Below are 20,554 nucleotides of genomic sequence, written 5' to 3' on the forward strand. Positions count from 1 at the left end.
GTAAAAAAAATACTATACAAAATATTATAACTTTTTAACATTTGATTTTTTAACATGAGATGATTTTTCTCAAAGCTTCATGCACAACGTTGTACTGTTTTTTCCCTGTTAAACATTAATTGATATTTAGATGTTTTATTATTACATTATTTCTTTTTTTATCACTTCTTTCGCGTTTATAACTGATATTGACCGGATGATGGCGACAAAGAGTGGCAAGTATTTATAACGCTATTAAATAAGCTGCTCAGATGTTTCTTTTTTTTATTTTTATAAAAACATGTCAATTGATGGGAAACCTGCAAACATGTAGCATAGACTGTAATTTGACCATTGTTATTATGTTAATCATATGCCTATTGAATGCAGATCTAGATAATTTGTTATATATAATTATTAAATTAGGGTTTAATGTATATATGTAATCACGAAAGAAGTAAGAAAATCAGCTTAATCGTGAAGTACGTAGCTTTTCATGATTTATCAAAACATTTCTTTGCATATCAATATGCATATCCCTTTAATTCCCTGTAGTCCGCTTCCTTTTTTTTTGCGCATTTACGCAACAAACCGCAAGCTTTCAGCTTTATTTTCCAAATAGTGTTACTTAGAGTCCTTATGATGAACCATACTTTTAATCCGTTAAAAGCATTCTTACGCAGGCCCTAAATGAGCTCCACAAGTGGTGGATCTCACAGGGAAAGAAGCAGCATAACTGCGCGTCACAGCAACTAATGGCAGCTGAGCCTTCCTAATGGGGTGGGGGGTTTAATAAATTATGCTAATAAGTCATGGCAGGTGGGAGGTGGTTTGTTGCCTTAATGAGAGTGGGAGATGTCTCTCCAACTTGCGCACTGCCTCCCATTCCCTCTCAGCGCGTCTCTCCTTTAAGGTTACCGTGCGTAATAAGAGCTTCCCTCCCCAGCAGGCTACTGTGCAACAAGTTTGCAGGAGCTCCACTCATCTATCCTACCCTGTCACCAGAAAGTACGTGAACGCATCGTCGCAGTCTCTCTCTCTCCCTGTGTCAGACGCGCGCACCCATTCAGAGCAGCAGCGTGCCATCCCTTTCGTGACTCCGCACCAGATGCGCTTTATCGCGCAGTTGAATTCTGGGGATCGAGGATAGAAGAGGAGCATTTAGTTCGTGGAGATACATTTTTATTAAGAGGGAGAAGGAAAATATGGAGAAAGAGGTGAAGCGACAGTATCGCTCCGCAGCTCTGCACATCATCTCGTCTTTATGTTCAGTGGCATCCATCGCGTTCTGCGTCCATCTGAGCATCAGCGCGGCGGACGTCAGGAGTCGAGTTGTTGGTTTGGAGAGCGGGGCTGCGGAGCGCACCTTCATCCAGGTCCGCGGATACTCCATGGAGGATTTCAATTCTCTGGTGCAGCAGAGAGTGGATGAGCTGCTCTCTCAGGTAAACCCCACTTTGCACTTTTTTTTTTTTTTTGCTGCCTATATGATTCCGTCTCACTTTTGCGTGCAGATAAATAAAAGTGACATTCTTGTGCAATTTTAGCGCTCTTATGAGAATTTCGTCAAGATAAGGACTGCAAGACAAGCCTCAGCTGACTGCAATTGCCCCCCAGGTAATGACAATTCAACTTTTTCCTTGTCTGTAGAGTTTGCCATATACTGTATGCTGACAATGCGGGTGCTTTGGGTCCCAATAGAACTTGAATGCACACACAGGGGTCCAAATATATATATATATATTGCATTCTCAAAGCAGAGACTAACCCACTATAGGCCTAGTGGGTTAGAGCAGTGTAATCCTGCCTCTGAGAAGGTTGTAAGTACCTGGTTCGATCCCCACAGCCTGCACTCCAGCTCCTTAACCCCACACTGCTCCCTGGGCGCTGCACAGTGGCAACCTCAGCATCCCCATGGGTATGGGTCAAATGTAGAGCTAAATTTCTCCAGTGAGGGATCAAAAAAGTTAAATTGTCATTAATAGTATCTCTTATGATTTGGAAGCCATGCTATCTGCTGGCCTTGGTCCACTGAGTTTCATCAAGTCCATGAGAGCAGGAGTCCAATAAGAAGCACTTCATGCTCACCACTGCTGATATATTACTGCTTTACAGCGGTCTTAAACCGGTTCCAGAAAGGGCCGTGTGGCTGCAGGTTTTCTTTTCAACCAAGCAATTGCACACCAGACTCCATTCATCTCATCAAGTCATCATGTTCAGCTTGCACTCACATACACTGAAATAAGAACAAATACACGGTTTACTGATGATGATACGATTGTTCTTTATTGGAAACCTAACTCACCTGAGCTCCAACCCCACAGAGAATATTAGGAGTGTTTTAAAGCAGAAGATGAGTGATACAAGCTCAAAACAATGCAGTTTAACATTGCAGCAGAGCCACAGGCTTAGTGCCTCCATGTGATGCCGTATTGATAAGGTATACTATGCAAAGGAAACACAGTAAAACTGGAGTGTGGCTTACATGAACATGCTTTTCAGCAGTCAGATCTTCCTGTCATAAAACCCATTTTTATTTATCTCAAATAAGATTTTCTGTGAAACTAAATTTTGTAGCTCTAAACAAAAGTCATACAATAACTTAAAAAAAGCAACTGTATTACTTTGTATGTGATAATTATATATGGTATGTGGGTTTCTTTTTTATTTAAATACCATGATAGATTAACTTTTTGATTATATTGTTACTTATTGAGATTATTGCATAGTTTGAAAACATTCAAGAGTAATACCTGAAAGATAATTAACTGAGCTCTCTGTCCCAGTTATTTGGGCAGCGGTGTGATAGTCAGCAACATTGTGTCACGCAGCCATGTTTACTCATTGCTGTTAATTAAAAAAAAGAAAATCTGATGCGGTATTAAAAGTACAAAAAGGAGTTTAAGAGTGCTGCAGTGGGTGGTGGGCTTAATTGAAGATGGACCCCTTAGATGTAATCCTGCCAAAGGCCTTGTCCAGGCTTGGTCTGACCCAGCTGATTTGAGTGAGCTGCAGGAATGAATGAGATTCTGACTTGAACATTTTGAGGATGTCTGGTTGTGTAACAGCTGAGCGGTCGCTCCGCAGAGGTGCCCTGGGGCAGACCTGCCCGGAGCTCAGATGTGGCTCTCACTGGTGATTTAACCTCTGAAGCTCTTGTCCACTTGACATACAGAAATACAAAATTCATATAAAATAGAAAATACATACAACTTGAAATACACATTATCCACCAGTAGATGGAAACATTTATTCCTGCAGTGCTTTAGGGGCCTGAAGCCAAGGGTTCTACAGTCTTCATCACCTACAATGTAGTTCTTGTGAAAAATCACAGGACTTCAATGAGATGAGTAGCTCTATAACACATTTATTTTTATTGTTAAATGTAAAGTGCGTATATTTCTGTTAGGATTGGCAAATATAGAAATTTCACTAATGAGCTGAAGAGTGAGATATGATGAAATAATAAATTAAGGGAATTCGCCTTGTTTGAACCCGATTAATGTAAAAGAAAAAAAATCAGCTGGAAAGCATAAAGCCAGTATTCTAGATGTTCATTGGCCTTAAGATGGAAGCAAAACCATGTTAGTTTCCTGGGATTTGATAGGAAAAGAATAGCTTAAATGTTTGGTTTTCAGCTTCCACTGTTTTGCAAGTACAGCAAAAAAAAAAAAAAATCTTCAGAAAATCCTCAGTTCCATTAGATGTGGATGAAAAGAGGGCCAGGAAGTCAGAATAAAGCATCCACCATGCCTTTGTAAAGCTGTGTCACTCCACAGCGCTCTGCTGATGTGCTTTCCAGGAACTGTATGCTCCTTTCCTGCCAGTCTGCTAAACTACTTACTGGACCTCGTGCTGCAGGTAGTTTTCAAAGTCAAGCAACTTTTTAAAAATTGGAGCATGAGCCATCGGTCTCTTTATCATTATCTCAGGAGTGTTGTACTGACATCAATTAACATGGTTCTTTGGCAACATTTTGGTCTCAGCAAAAGCTTTAATGTATTCCAATTGGATTTTTTATGAGACGGTTTAACAAAGAGCCGATAACCCTTCCTTCCTTCTTCCTTCCTTCCTTCCTTCCTTCCTTCCTTCCTTCCTTCCTTCCTTCCTTCCTTCCTTCCTTCCTTCCTTCCTTCCTTCCTTCCTTCCTTCCTTCCTTCCTTCCTTCCTTCCTTCCTTCCTTCCTTCCTTCCTTCCTTCAGAACTGTACTTTATTGGCTGATAAACTAAAATGTTGATTGGATTTTTTCTTGGGTTTAGCAGCTGTCATCAGCGCTGCAGGACTTTGTTGTACATTGAGAAGTTATAATTACACATGCCTGCCTCTCCTTCTATCTTTGTAATCGATAGACACACATATCCAGTCAGATATATATTCATTGTGTTCAGCCTTAGCTAAGTAGGAAAAACAGGAATTGGCAAAGTGATAATCCTAAATGAATGAGTTCTCCAGCTTTACCCAGTGTTTTTTATCGACAGCAAGTGAGTCATCTGCTGAGTGGGCATGCCTGAAGTAATGAGCCTAAAGTACTGGAAGGATTAACATTAATGAGACCTATCACAATCACGCCACTTTCTGCACTTCGTCATACATCTGTTCTTTATTTTCCTCGGAGCACATCCCTGCAAAGAGCAGAGATGAAACCATGAAACCAATCAAATTGAAATGAAGTGTGACGATTCTAAAACAGAGGCAGTCAACAGCTGACGACATGTCACGCATCTTCCTAGGGTGCACCTCCAGTGCAGGAACCTTTGCTAAGAAGCAAGGTAGATTTTTTAAGCTCCTCCCTAAACAAAATGCCCTCAGAAACCTGCCTTGGTAGAGGGATAATTAATGTGAAGCTCATTCATCACAGACTTTGGGTTTCTTTAAATATATTAAACGTTTATTATACTTGATTCTTTGGAGTTTTGGTGGGACATCCATATAAAATTATGGTTTAATCACAGAAAATCCCAGATTTTTTTTAACCTTTTCAGAGCTTTTTCAATAGGCAGATTTACTGCAAGTTGTGGTGTTTAAGAACATCATATTTCCACAAAATGTTACTATTTTTTAATTCTGTCTAAGACCAACCGGAACCTCACTACCATTTGAGTAAAGATTAAGGGTTCAGGGTAAAGCTCAGTGGGTTTAAAGCTCAAGGGAACATTTTAGAAACACACCTTTTAGTTGTTTTGATGTTTTAATCAAACCGTTCAACCCTTTTTTTTAAGTTAAAGGTATTGTGGAGGATTTTCGCCAATTTTCTAAGGGACCTGCCCTAAGACAACTCCTCCTCTACTGTGCTGTGCCTGCGCTGTCTTTGTTATTAGTACCTGACAGCGGGCCACTGAGACAGAAAATCCCACAATGCTTTGCGAGGAGAGCTCTCCGCACATAACTGCCTCTTCTGATGCATTTCTGTTCTTCTAATACACTTCATAGACACCTTTTCTCTTATCACCCTGGGCCATTTTCAAAGGAACGTGGTGAGAAAAGCTTGCTTCAATGACTGGCTGAAACCATAGCTCACCACACATAGGGCCGGATCTATCAAAGGTTTGCGTGTACTAAAACGTGAGCTATTTCACTGCGCACGCTAAAAAATGTACAAACTGATCTATCAACAGCGTGCTAAAAGGATTTGGTCTTTAAAACGTGCTAAATTGCGCCTCTTATCCATTTAGTACTTTTTCTGCAATGAATATGCAATACGGGGCGTTTACACGCAAAAGTGCGTCTTGTGGGAGGAGAACATGTAAATATATTAATTTAGCACTCGCAAAGTGATTTATCAAACCTGAAAGCAATTTTGCTTACGGTATCTGACTCTATATTTAACACGTTTCAAAAGAAGGTGCAAATGGTCTGTATGCGTAATTGCGCACACATGGTATCGAAATAAGCAAGGAGACGCAGAGAACGCATTTTTTCACTCTGTGTGAATATTTTTGCAATGAACGAGGAAACGATCCTCAAAACATATCGTTTATCCAGCATTGCCATTTTGGAGCTGTTGGGGGAACTCCGAATGGATTTGGAGCCAGCCACAAGGAGGACCCACGCAATTCCAGATATCACAAAACTCCTTGCAACATTGCACTTTTTTGCATCTGGGATCTGGGATCTCCCAATCTCGTTTTTCAGAAGTGCTGTCCGACGTTCTAAATGCCATGTCGCCCTGACGCCCTACCGGAGAGAACCCCGACCTGCTCCTTGCGCCTGTGGAGCAACATGCCAATGCTGCAGGGATGCGTAGGCACAGTCATCTTATCCACAGTCACTTCTTGTGAGCCATTTGGTATGTGCATTTTTCTAGAGGCCAATACAAAACACCTGTTTTTTTTGTTTTTTTTTTTACTGCAAAATATATATATATATATATATATATATATATATATATATATATATATATATATATATATATATATATATATATATATATATATATATATATTTATTTTAATTTTATTTTATTATTTATTTATTTTTAATTGGAGGGGGTGGGGGTGTCACTGTAAGATTAAAATTTCTTAATGCACTAGTTTGCACAAACTACAAACTACTTTGCCGCAAACCACAAAACGCGCAAAACCATCATTTAAATAGGGCGTCTCCAACAGTTTTGCACCTGCCACCAGTTACGCAATCGCTCTTGTTAAATCACCCGCAAACCATGGTTCAGCCCCTCGCGCAAAATTCCAGTTTGCGAGCGCAAATTACTGCACGCAAAATTGGATCTTGATAAATCTGGCCCATATGCCTGAAAGTGCACATACGCAGAAAAAGATAATGGGGCGAGCATGTATGATGACCTTACATAAAGATATCACCAGAATGATCACAATTAAGAGGACCAATTATTTAGATGATCCACACAGAAATAGATCGTCCTCTATACTTTTAACATTTAGACCCTGCTTCTTTATTTTTTTGCAATTGCAACTTAAAGCATACTCCTTGCCAGCTGAATGCCTTTTTTCTTTTCACTTTTCAAACGAATAGCTTTACACTCCATGACTTTTGAATAGGTTCACTCAATTTTCCTCTTCTCTGTTTAAGAGACAGCCTATGGCTCAGATGTGGCTCTTTTTTTCCTTCTATGTGAGGACAATAATATGCTTTCACAGCCCTCACTTTATTAATGTCATAGAAGATGGAGTGCTTGAATAGGCAGTGCAATGGGCCATAGCTTGAGGTTTTTTCGTGCTTCTAAAAAAAGAGAAAATTTGAGTATGTTTTATATCAGAAAATCAGTCTTGAACCTTACATATTTCATATATGTTGATATTCTACCTTTCAAAAAGGAAGTTTTATCATGCTGGTGTCACCTACGTGTTACAGTGTCAGGTACTGTTTAGTTATCTGCTACAAAATGACTAAAAGCATTTTGGGTTTGTAGATGTGAAGGCTACATGGTGTTTTGCTTGTAAGTGCTCTTACCCCCACCTGCACAGGTCATTATTCTTTTTTGGGTCCCGTCTTTCTCTTTCATGTTTTATAGCTACATGGAAAATTACAGCTCCTAGATGCCACAAAAAAGGAAGCTTATTTTCATCCTCAGATAATCCTGCTCATGAGGTCAAGTCTACCTTATGCTGCGACAGAATTCTTACCAAAAAAGAATTTAAGAACCAAGTACATTGGATGATAAGTGTCTGTTTAATCCCCCATCACTTTTTTGACAAGCTGTGGTGCTTAAATTATTTCAATGTATTGACAGTAATTCTTTTTCACCATTGGATCTTTAAGAGATCTAAAAACAAGCATTGAAATGAAAAAATACTATATGCACTACAGTTTAATTTACCTCTATTCCAGTCATGTTCATCTATATTTCCCATTTTAATCTATTAAACAAAGTTGCCATTTCACTTTCACTTATATTCTTTCATTTATGAGTTCTGTTAGAATCCGCCTTTTCCAATAAGCAATAAAAAACATACTTGGCACTATGTTGGAATAATTGTAATCTACGGATTATGCTACCTCGAATATATACCATGCCAAGTTCGCACTGAGCTTGGATCAGTTAACCGTGGTGAGCTTGGTTCCTTATGACCATTTACACACTACGCTAATGCGGTTCTCTAGAGATAAACAAGCCAACCAACATGGCAGCGCCCGAAACATTCAGGAAGTTATGTTTTGTTATCGTTGTGATATTTTTTGTTTGCATAGAGTCAGGCAAAAAAGTCAGCCTTTGGTGATTTTACCTGACAGATTTCGGCTTTCGGGAGTGGATACGACAAACGATAGTCTAATCAGGGCTAACAGACGCAGGAAACAACGACGGATGTTGAGGTTCATCACACCAATAAGCATAATCATTACTGGAAATCGTGTGGCACAGTAGGGAAGCTAGTATTTTCATGAATGTCTGAAATGTCATGATTACGGAGGCTGACTGTAAGGAGATGACGTGGTCTGCTCAAGCATTTTTTGCCACTGAGAACCGAGCCAGAACTGAACCACGCCAAGTCCTACTGTTGAACTAGTACCAGTTTAGCGCGGGTCGATTGTGACTGGCACGGTGCGGTTCAGTTGTGCATGCCAGTTACACTCAACAGTTATCTTGGTTATCATGCTCGGACCGATCTCAGCACGGTTTCAAAAGGGTAGTGTAAATGGGGCTTCTGTTTACAATCAGACACAGCTGACATTAGCATCCAAATCTACGACAGACACAGATTAAAAGTTCAAAAGGATATAATAGAGACATTTGCTGTTACGACAGTGGCGTTGGATGTAGGTGTTTGCCCTGAAATCGAAAGGTTGACGGTTCAAGCCCCGACTTTCAGTGTCGTTGTGTCCTTGGGCAAGACACTTCACCTGTATTGTCTACTGATGGTGGTCAGAGGGCCCAGTGGCGCCAGTGTACGGCAGCCCCGCTTCTGTCAATGAGCCCCAGGGCAGCTGTGGCTACAATGTAGCTTGCCACCATCAGTGTGTGAGTGTGTGCGTGAATGGGTGAATGAATTTGCTGCTGAAGTCTGCTGAAAACAACCTGAAACATCTTAACAATGTGACCAAAAGAAGTCTTGAGTTCATTTGATTTTACTTTTTAAGACTTAGCCCACATTGCCTACCGATGATGGTCAAAGGGCCCAGTGGACCCCGGTCTAAGGCAGCCTCACTCATGATAGTGTGCGCCTGGCCAGCTGTGGGCAGCTTGCCACGATCAGTGAGGGAATGACTGAATGTAGTGTCCCCTGACTTGGAAAAGCACCATTTAACAAGTTTCATCCCAATGCATATAGAGTAGTTGTTTTAGAGACCTGACAGAGTTAAGGTATCATTCGTTCACTGAACCAAAAAAATAGATTTTTTTCAGTTGTCTTCTGACCTTTACCAGCTGATCTATCAAAGCTGATGTAGGATGTCGTGGAGTTTGTAAAATGAAAGAATTGGAGACACCCAAGGTGCAGGTCTTTCCTACAGTTTTCTAGCAGAAAGAATTTTTTATTTTTTTGTTTCGCACATCTCAACCTGTATTCTGGTATCCAGCCTAATTGATCACAATTTTCATGATAAAACTAGGCTTGAAAGGTCCATTTATAAGAAGTGTTCTCATGCTAAAGTTTGTGTTTTTAACTTTTCTAATAGGAATATGCTACTGCAATTAGATATGTTTTGAGGCATTTTACATAATTGTGGTTATTCCTATAGGTCTTAAAGTATTTATTGGCATTGGCAGACTGTTTCCCTTTTCATTTTTTATTTACCCTGTCCTTATTTCGGGTTCTGCTTTCAGTGCAAAACTTGCTAATGGGACCATCATAAAATGCACAGTCAGCAATCACATGCCCAAATCCCACTACCTTCCTATACATCTCCCCTCCCTCCAATCCTCCTTGCAGCATTTCTAGGTGTTAACGCTTCAAAGAGCTTGGCAGTTAAACATCGGTCAAAATACACTTGAGAGTACAGCAACCTACAGCTTGCAGGATTTTTTTTCTGCTTCATGCTAACTCGCAGTACTGGCTGTCAAGTGCAACAGAAGTGGCAGAGGGGGCTTGGATCAGTTGGATGTTGTGACCTCACTTTTCAAATTAAAATTGTAAGCAGATGCAGCAATGTTTTTGCTAGCTTTTTTATCCCTAAACCAGATTTGACATCTCCAAAAGTAACACCGTACAGACAAATAGACACACTGGGAGCCCAGGCCTTTAGGGTAAAGACATTTTGTTCCTACTTGTATTAAAACTAATTTACACTTCTCCTTTCCACTCCAGAAAATGTGTAATCCAAGTGGGGTTATACAGTTACAATTTAGCCAACCCCCCTCTGATATCTCCACCTTAGTAGGCAACCTGTAATTAATCACTGACAGCTTCTGAATTAAGCCCTCTGTGTGGTTGGGTGCCAGGAGGTACCCTAATAGTCACGTAATTACCAAGTGCTAGGTAAAGCTAAGCAGACTTCCAGGTAGCTACTGAGGCCAGCTGCTACTGGTTAGGTAAGTCCGGTTTGACTTTCTTTCTGACTAACATAGGCATGAGATGATGTTAAAGGAGCGTGGGAGTCTTCACCTGCATCCAGCTCTGAAAAGCCAATCATGAGTTTGCTTTCTGCTCAAAGGCTTTTAACTTGATCTAATTATGGATCTGATGCACTTCACATTGAGAACATGGAAAGTTTTTTATACCACTTAATATAAAAATGGACTAAACAAATTATGCAAAATTGGAAAGTGGAAATTAAATCCTGCTACATAGAAACCCAATGAGGTTGAAACATGACAAAATGAGGAAAAAGTTGCGGGGAATACCTCTGCACACTTCTAGAAGCTAAGCATTCTAGATCAACATATCTAATGTATTAATCTCTAATTTTATATGAGTTTATATAAATTAAAGCAAGACTTTGATGATTATTAGTAGATTGAGTGTTGCAAAAAGCACAGATTGCCTTTTTGTGTGCTTGACACTTCATTTTTTATGATATATGGTAAGAAATGCCAGCTGGAAATGGACATAATGCCTGACAGAGTGGCACACTCTTCCTCTTTTTTACTCCACATTAACCTTAAGGGGACACAGTGACTAAAGAGCAGATTACATGAGTTTTATACGGCGGAGGGCGAATGGCTCTTTGCTGCCGATTTCAGCACCACAGGCTTAGAGGATCGGGGCCAAAAACAGAGTGGAGGAAAATCAGAACGCCCCAGCCTAATGGTTTGTCTCGTGTGTCCTTGAACGTTTCCTGGCGTTGAGCCGTAGTCATCATTTTTTTTGTGCGGAATAAAGCAGGAAGCTCTGGGATTCTGGCTTGGCTGCTCACATGCTTCCTTCTTGGAGGTAAATGAAAAGGTTTCCATCACTGTGACATAGTGGCACACCCAAAATATGAAGAAAATAATATTTTTCATTTACCATTTTCTTCCTTTAGAGCATTGCTTCTGATTAATTTGATGTTGATATTTTTTTATTTTTCATTGAAGATAGTTCACTATAAAAGTCCTGGATGGAACTTGCATGACTCTCAATGATTAATGACTCTACCTTTCTTTACTTTTCAACCTCCATTGTAAAAGCGCTGCTGTAGGTCCTCTCTATTCAATGGACCACCATTAAAGAGCAGTGACTTACTGCACTGAAAGATGACATACAAACTATGTCACAAAGCTATGAGCTCGATTTGAAAGTTACATTAACAGGAGTCTCCTTTGTGACGGTCTAAGTCCCCTTCCCACATACTCATCCCTGCCCCAGTAGATCTAAAAAGACTTTTTTTTTCCTGGGACCCCTCCCTGAACAGGATGTCTTCTGTTAAATAAGACATTTTTTATTCTCTCTGTATGACATTACAGGACTTACCCTCTTTAAGATCCTCACAATGTTTCTAAGGTCAAATTGGCTCTTTCAGTTGATTAGATTTTATTTTTGTGAATAAAGAATTTTCCAGTCTTTGATGCCAATTAAAATTATTTCACATTTATGTTGATTATTATTGTTTTGCTGGTTATATTATTGAAAACTTCATGTTTAATTCCCATCCTTGCTGACATGGTTAGATCCCACCCCGATTGTATGTATTGTGGAATAGCATTATTTTTGTAGGCTTCAAATAGAACAATAAACCGGAAAAGTTTTAATTTTGCCAGTATGACCAGTGTCTCTTGTGCCTGCTCTTATCTAATCATCTTATCTTTTTTTCTTTTGATACGTCATTGGTAAGTTGGATCAATTATATTATGGCTGTTGATTATCTGCATGAACAGAATTTTCCATTACATAAAAGTCTAGAAAATGTGACTCACAGTCTTCACATATAGTATTTATATTACTGTGAACTGGACCAAATCTGCTTTTTAATAAACTGACCTCCTGTCTAAAGGATCCGTTCTTCTATTTTTGGTGCTTAACGCACCAACGGCATGTTAATCCAGAGCAGAACTGGAAGGGGCCAGCGGCTGGTGCGTCAAGGATGCTTCTCTTAGTGAAACCACTCTAGTTGACTATAACAGCTGAGATCAGCTGCGACTGCGTGGCGGGGCTGCACCACGTCACAAATGCGCCTCTTCTTCATCTAGTTCAACTGACGATAGCCCAAATTTGCCCTTTTTACTAAAAAGGTCCTCACACAGGATCTGTTTCTGATACTTGGTTTAGACACTTTTATCACAAAAAAAATGGTGGCATTAGAGGGAGTTAGAGAAGTGTCTGATGCAAGATTGAAATTGCTGGCCTCATAAAAATGTACAGGACAAATCCCATCTAACTCTAAAAACTTATAATTCTGTCTGTAAGGCCTTGTCTGTGTCTCATGACCTTCTTTCAGTCAGTCTATTGGCTAATTAATGACTGCTTGACTTGTGATGCCACCACTTGAGGTGTCTGGAGTCTCTCTGTCAGTGCCAGCTCTTATGAGATGGAATCAGTTAAATACCCATAGCTCATCGGCATGCGCACCACATTACATCCAAATCAAACTATTAGTTCTGGATGTTTAACTTGCCAACTGCCTTCGTGTGAGGTTTAACGTTTAGTTGATTGCTTGTTTTTGGTGTTTGGATATCTAAAGAAAAATGTGTTGAGTTGAGTGGGGATTACATAATCTAAGTGGAAACCTAGACAGGTTGGTGCACACCCAATATAATATTGGCAGTATTCACTGTAGAACATTTATTTACAGACAATACAAACATTTATGAGAGCTTCTCAATTTCTGAACCAAGTCGTCTTAGCAAAAACAAGCAGCTTTCACTTTAGGCCATTGAAAGACAGCAGGGATTCAGTTTTTACAGTGGAAAAAAATTATGGAGAAAAGCAGGATTTGCCCAGCAGCTTGAAAGAAGATGTAAACTCCCACAGTCCCTTATGGTGCCACCAAGAAGTTTAACTCAAATAGTACCATGTTGTCCTAACTTTACTATTGGTGCTTGGTGTCCAATGGACCATGCACTGGATTTCCAGGGGGTTCATCAGTGAAAGGAACTCTGCTTGAGGACTTGTTGGCATGTTCGCCGTCCCCCCTCCTTGCCAACGCTCAGTGGGGGAACTTACCATTAGCAGGCCTGCTCTTCCTTCTCAAAGCTGTGCTAAATGTGACATGAAATGTGAGTCCGGCTAATATTAAAGGGCAATAAACACACTGTGCAAATATTTGAACCCAATTGCACCTGTGTACTAATTCGGATGCATGGATATACCCTCAAACATTTATAGAAAGCAGTGTGACAAAAGCATGCAGCAATTTGAGTCATCTTTTAATGAATAGCAAATGTTTTCAAGCCGTTCGTTAACTGAATTTTGTAAATCAAGACATGCAGAATGAAACAAGTAATTTGGAGCAATTTTGTTTCCTGTTTTCCTAATATGTGATGTTAAGATATGCAGTATAATCTTTGCTCCAATATTTAGAAATGCTTTTTGATTCACTTGTAATCAATATAAGATGTGCCACAGACACATTTTCTTCAAGCCCTGCAGTGCCTTGAATGACATCTTGGCAAATCTAAAATACATTGAAAAGTTCTTTGAAAAATTAAAATATGGCTTTTAATAGACTATTTTCTCCTTCACTTTGTTTTGCTCTGTATCATACCTATTTCAGTTCAGTTTAGGAGTAGACTGTCGTAGGGTTGAACAATATGCTGCATATTTATCTTTATCACAATAAGGATCTACAGAATTTATACATCTTTAAGAATTGCTTGGACTATGAAAAATATTTACTAAGTTTTTAAATACCATAGATTTCGACTCTATGCCTGTAATATATTTAATAGCACTAGTTTTTTTTACTGGTTGATAAAAAGTCTTATTGTGTTTTTTTCTCATACTCTTTTGCCTTGAATGGATAGATAAATAAATATATGCTTGATTAATCCCTAAACAAATAGAAAGTTATAATAGTGGAATATATTAAAAAGTGTTCATGGGCAAAATCATAATTTACCAAAAACAGTTTGAATAGGAATTTTGATTTATTAATCTAATAAATTGTAATTGAATATATATTTAAATCCAAGCATTGCTTTTATATTTTGAAACTTTTGTTTTCATTGTTGATTTTGTGCATCAATAAATCTCAATACATTTTTAAAATGTCAGTGAGATATATTGTGTATTCTCAAACAGTACAATTTCACTATTTATTGATACCAATGTGATAAAGAGAAACGATTTACATATGTTTGAGAGAGTCATACCTCCCTATGATTACTCCACTCCTGCCTTCAAAGGTTGAAATCTCTGTCTTCTGGCACAAGAGTATTTGTTCAACTGTGTGATGGTGGACATGACTCACCATGTTATCTGTGGAAAGGTTGTCTCAAGTGAAACTCTAAAGCCCATATGATAACACATTTTTACAATAATGACTCAAGTCCTCAAACAGACAGGGGTCTCATATATGCAAAAAGGGTGAGAAGATGTTTAAAGCATAGAATAGAACTTCATGATTTCCCAATGGAGAAATTAACTTGTGACATCGGCTCTTATAAACAAAATTAAGTTTTTTGTTTGCTTATTGTGCTGCAGTACGCTGGAAAATGTGGTTGTAGCAATCAATTTATAATCAAAGATTAATAGATTTCTAAATACTTTTCATCATTAATTATATGGTTTCCAAGCTATGGCCCATTAAAAAATGTAATTACAATTTCGAAAAGGTTTTTGGGAGCTTTATTAGCCATTGCTGGAAGTATTAAATATTTTTTTCATTAAATTTTGATTACAATTACAACATCAAATATGCTCACTTAGCATAATTAATGAAAAACTAAAAAGAGTGATTTCTTAAAAAAGTCACATTGATAGCCCAATTCCAAATCTGAGGTGTTACCCTACAGTTTATCAACATTACCATTGAGATTGAGGTTAAATAAAACCTGACAAGGGTCATATGAAATAGTTTTGATCAGAATGCTTGAATATATGCCACAAACTCTTTTAAATATGTGTATTGTTTAATACTTTGTTATAGAATGAGGTGAACTAAAATCATTTGGCTTCATGCCGTTTTTGGTATTCATGCAGTGTAATTTACTAATGACTCAACCCCACTGAGTTGGGATGTTATTAGCTTGTGAATCAGAGCACTTCATGTATATTTTATGCCACTGATGTATAAACATAAAAAATGTGCTATTGAGAGTCAGTGTTAATAGACATCTTTTGAACATTGTAAGAAAACTATCGATACGCATCTCTACATGGTTTCTTTACATTTGCCAGATACAATTGTTGACCATGCCCAACTAAACTTATGCCCTTTTCAAAAGTAAGACATATGTGAATTAATTGCAGATTTTTCCTAAAATATAAAACAGGGAGAGATGACAAAGAGGGAAAGATACAAACCAAGACAAAAAGAAAAAAGAAATACAGTAATGCAAGGAAATAAGAACAAGCAAATTAACGTATAAGAACTTAATGAATGTTTGAAAGACAAGAGGAAGAAGGGTTGAAGGAAAAATGCATTATGTGAGGCATGCAGCATGTTCAATGTAGCAAGTGTAAAGAATATAAAGAAGGGATCAACAACTGGAAATGATAATAGACTGACCTTCCAGAATTTTACAGAATTTTAGATAAGAAAAAACTGTGTAGAGAAAAAAGAAATAAAGAGGAATGAAAAATACAATCTGGAAATAGCAGTATTTATTCTTATTTTCTTTCCAACTTTATATAAACAAAGCTGCAAAATCGCTGAAATTTAATTGACATTTTCCCATATTGAATAGGACCACCAGTCTATAGGTTCCAATAAGTCATAATCGCTTATGAAAATGAAATGGCTAGGCATTATATTCAGTATATAGTAACCTGTCTAACTTTTACCAATCATTATGGTGCCCTGGAAATGCTTTGCTGGAATCCAGGTTAATGAGCCACTTCCCTCGAGCCCTGCTGCTATCTCAAGTAGTTTCCTGTCTCATGAGGTCCTGGCGCTGTGGCTATTACTGCAGTCCAAGCTTGACTTCTCAGTCGGAGTCCTGGTATGCATGTTGGCGAGAACAGAAGTGTCATTTCAAACACATTTACCTCCTGCTGTTGTTGAGGCTGGTTGAATCAGGTAAAACTTGCACTATCAAAGAAATTCAAAGCATACATACTATAAATGGACCTGAAGTTTCCAATGTTACAACTTTTGAAAAATGCTGTCTGTGTAAAAAAAAAAGGAGGAAAAAAATAAAACCTTAAGTCGTCTTAGTGGAAGTACCACTATTTATGCTAACTTACTTTGCTGCTAGATAACTAACTTTTTTATGTATTGTCTTGCTATCACTCTTATGTTTTTCAATATTTTTTCAAAGTTCAGTTTTATATTTTGAATATAAATTGTTTTTATAATTTAAAGCAAAAAAAAATATTATAATTTAAAGGCTGAACAACACAAGGGGGTCCAAACAGGGACAATTAATAGACAAGCTTAAATTAAAACCCCAGCAGAGTTATAACTCAGCAAAGCAAAGTGTGTGGTCAGGGTTAAAGCAACAATAGAAGTCTTTTCATCTTAGATGAATTACTGTGTGTCAGGCTGACTGATTTGATGTCCTTGTGATCATTCTCACACTGAAAGATTTAAAAAGAACTGTTCCCTTGACCAAAACAAATTACCTTTGGGCTCTCTCCTCCTCTGTTTGTGTTACCAATGTTACTAGAGGTCTGATATCAAGTTGATAGATTAGAGGATTGAAACAGGACCTGACACCTCTGATTTAATGTGACATGGCTTCCCAGTAAGTTTGAGATAGCCTCATTTGTTACACAGAGTAGGTTGATGACCAGATTAGTTTATGTTCTCTGCCTGGTTTCAAATACATGTGTAAAATCAATTTCAAGAATAAAGAGCATTTCATGAACCTAGTGATGCTCAAATTAATGATTGTATTTCAGCTTGAGCATGCATTTTCTGTCAGCTACAGCAGGGCTGCTTTTCCCTTCATGTAACATAATAAATGAGGGGGAAAGTCTTACACATGTGTGGCTTTTAAGTAGGACCCTCCTGGGTAGCATGACTAGATTATGAATTTGTTATTTTTAAAAGCCGTTATTCATTGCAATCCATTAACTCTGGCAATTCCTCCTTCGAGCTGCTTTTGGTGGAGGTCAGCTGTAGGAGCAGACAAAGTATCTGCATTTCTGCAAATGTCATGGCCCAATAACATAAGGGTGTAGGTTTCGTCTAAGACATGGGGGGGCTGGTAGCACAACATCATGGAGTGGAACTCAAGATTTAAACTAAAGAAACATTGATTCTCTAAGGAGTTCAGGCACGCTTGCTTGTGAATGTCATAACCATAAATCTACGCTTTGCCAGCTCCAGACTCAGTTGCAGTTTGAGAAAATGTTGCTTGACTGAAAGATGTTGTTAGAAGCTTAAATGAGCTTTGCCAATCTCTGCTGATATGGGCATTTACAATTACATCTCTGTTGGTTGCTGTGTGATTGTTTTTATAAAAGAGAAAAAAGTAAGCATGAACTTATCTGAACCCTGAGGGATCTGCACCACCAACCCTCTGAAGTTTTTAATATTCTACCAAGTTGCAAGCCCAATATCCAATTTGTTTAAAGATATTTCATATGACAAACCAACAGGAAGTTTATTGTTACAAATTGGAATAAAAAAAATGGAAAGAAACGAATAAATGTAAACATGCTGCATGCATTTTTATGCAGCCTCCTTTACTCTAATATTTCAAATGAAATATATTTTAGCTCTTAGAAATCACCTAGCCAAATGGTGGAGTCTAGTTGTTTGGGAAGGCCTCAACTGAAAGCGCAAGTAGAAATTAAAACCTTACAATGGAAACTCATAGCACCTTACAGAGCATCTATCAGCTAATAAAGGACAGACTATAGCCTCTTTCCCACTCAAAATAGCGTGTTAACCCGGGTTTTACAGACATCGGTCTGCTGGTTAGCTATTGGCATTTGGCTCCCTTCCCGTTGACAAAAAAGCTGGGTTTCACCTTCAACCCCCTGCGACTGCATGTCTGGTGACACCCTTCCGCTGAGTTAGTGTTGATGATGTCACCAGTACGACAGAAGTCAGGATAGTAAACAATGGAGAGCAACATGTAAGGAAGCCATGGCGTAGTCAACGTGCTTTATTGTTTTGCTCTTTTATCTGTATGAATCCCTCTCACCAGAGCTGCACCATGTTTATTGAATGTAAACAAAGTTGTTTCAGCTTGCTAGATCATATGTGACTGCTGCAGTGTATTGATTTCCGTACGTTGCGCTCAATGTTATCACGTAAATTAGTGGGTCGACTCAGGTCTGGTTTTCCCTGAGAAAAGAGTTTATCTGAAAAAGATACAGAGGTGAAGTGTCAGAAGCTGTTAAGAGGGCATCTATTAGTTTTGGTTTTAATCAATCTGTTCTCCTTGGTAAAGTGTCAAGAAGAAAACTATAGCTAAAAGAAAGCAAAACAGATTATTGTTTGAAATGTAGCACTAGCTATGTAGAGTACATGAAAACATATTAAACAAAATATCATAGTGAGATCCCACAAATACAAACCTTTTTGTCTTACAGGAAAACAAACAATGTTCAATACCCTGAAAACACCATTCCCATTGTGAAACATGGTGTTGACAACAGTGTTATATGTTCTTCAGCAAGGACATTAAAGCTGTTGAAAGTTGGAAGCAGTATAGATAAAGCTTTATATAGGGAAATACTGACAGAAAACCTGAAAGAGGTGGCTAAGGAATAAAGACTAAGGACGATTTTTCACTGTCCTGCCAGAGAAGTGTCTAGACATTAATCCAAAGGAGAAATACTGTGAAACCTGAACATTTTAACAGACACACTTAAGTCAGTAAAACTGATGTTCCTAAAGTTTTGCAATAGTTGGAGAGTCATACCTCAATAGACTTTAATGCAACACATAGTAGTCCTATACATTTTTGAATCAGTACTCTGCGATAACCTTCTTCTCTCGATTATGCACCACCTTTTGCTAGGCCAACACATAAACACCCGAAATATATTCAAGACTGTGGTCTGCACACGAAAAAATGTGAAGTGGTATGAGAAATAAGGCATTGAGATCATTAATGGCTGTGTTTATGTTTAGGTGGTTCAGCAAACCAAATCACAGTCCAGGATAAAGCTTTCTTTAAGAGGTGCTGGCTTGGTCAGTATGCATTTTTGATGGTCAACATTTCAGTCAGCAATCTTTTTTTTTCGCTGCAGTGGGCATAATGTTGTGGTTGCATGCCTTTGCTGAATAAATAAGTTCTGATGAACTCTGAACAACCTGAGCCACTAGATTTTTATATACAGTGAATAAAGGTCTCATTTGTGGTTGTATGCTGGCTTGTAAGAACACATATTTAAGGAAGTGCATGGGGTTAGAGGCTAAGATGTTTTGCAAGCTCAAGGGGTTAACACAGAGAGCTTACAGGAGAGGAAAAATGCAGTCCTGTCATATCATTCTCTCAGTTTTCTGACACTCTACCCCAGGTAAACTGGTCCCCTCTGGCCTGTTCTCGGATTAGCCAGTCCTAGCCAAAATCAACACGAGAGACTGAGGCGAAATAGCTTCTCTCATTTGCACCACAGTTGCTAATACCTCACAAGAGCCACAGACTGGCAGCTCGTTTTTACAAATGAAAGGTGTGTGTTCAAACAAATGCCACTTTGACAAATGGAAGCTAACCTGTATTAATTTCTTTGTGGGAGATTTACTGGCTAAAGTCCAACACTACATTTTAGCTCCTTATATTAGTAGAAGGTTATTTAGAAATAATAAACTGTTTTCATAGTACAAATGTGTTTTACAATTTTCCTTCTTTTAATATCTACAGCATAATAGGTATCGAATGACTTTTAAAGATTTACTATTTAATAAATATGACTCATGTTTTTCTATGACAACCTCTGAAACAAAAGTAAGGAGTAAGCAATTCAGAATATTAAAGGTGCCCTTTGTGTGCTGAAAGTGTATTTGCTTCTCTAAACTTGAGTTCAATAATTCGATTTTCTATGGCCTGTTACAATAGTATGCTACTTATCCAGCCATCAAAACTGTTTAAGCTGGGAAACCTGCAGAACCCCAGCTCTGAAGGACTGGAACTGCCTAGTCCTGACTAAGAAGGTGCTGATTTATAAAGAACCTCCTGTCCAA

At 38.4% G+C, this 20,554-nt stretch overlaps 1 protein-coding gene across 15 annotated transcripts in view; it reads left to right on the plus strand.

Annotated features, from left to right (window-relative positions):
• The first annotated feature begins 838 nt into the window (after positions 1-838).
• The window catches only part of LOC119776112 (collagen alpha-1(XXV) chain), a 246,178-nt gene continuing 226,462 nt past the window's right edge, over positions 839-20,554 (plus strand). For 8 of the 15 annotated variants that reach the window (XM_038274362.1, XM_038274368.1, XM_038274364.1 and 5 more), the window contains exons 1-2: positions 839-1,424; positions 1,527-1,596. In XM_038274362.1, the coding sequence (XP_038130290.1) occupies positions 1,185-1,424; positions 1,527-1,596 (310 nt within the window). In that variant the 5' untranslated portion in view covers positions 839-1,184. The remainder of the gene's footprint in view (positions 1,425-1,526; positions 1,597-20,554) is intronic. The other 7 variants (XM_038274375.1, XM_038274366.1, XM_038274374.1 and 4 more) reach the window with 2 other exon arrangements.

Source organism: Cyprinodon tularosa, unplaced genomic scaffold, assembly GCF_016077235.1.
Source record: "Cyprinodon tularosa strain WSP-4 unplaced genomic scaffold, ASM1607723v1 ctg91, whole genome shotgun sequence".
Lineage (NCBI taxonomy): Eukaryota > Metazoa > Chordata > Actinopteri > Cyprinodontiformes > Cyprinodontidae > Cyprinodon > Cyprinodon tularosa.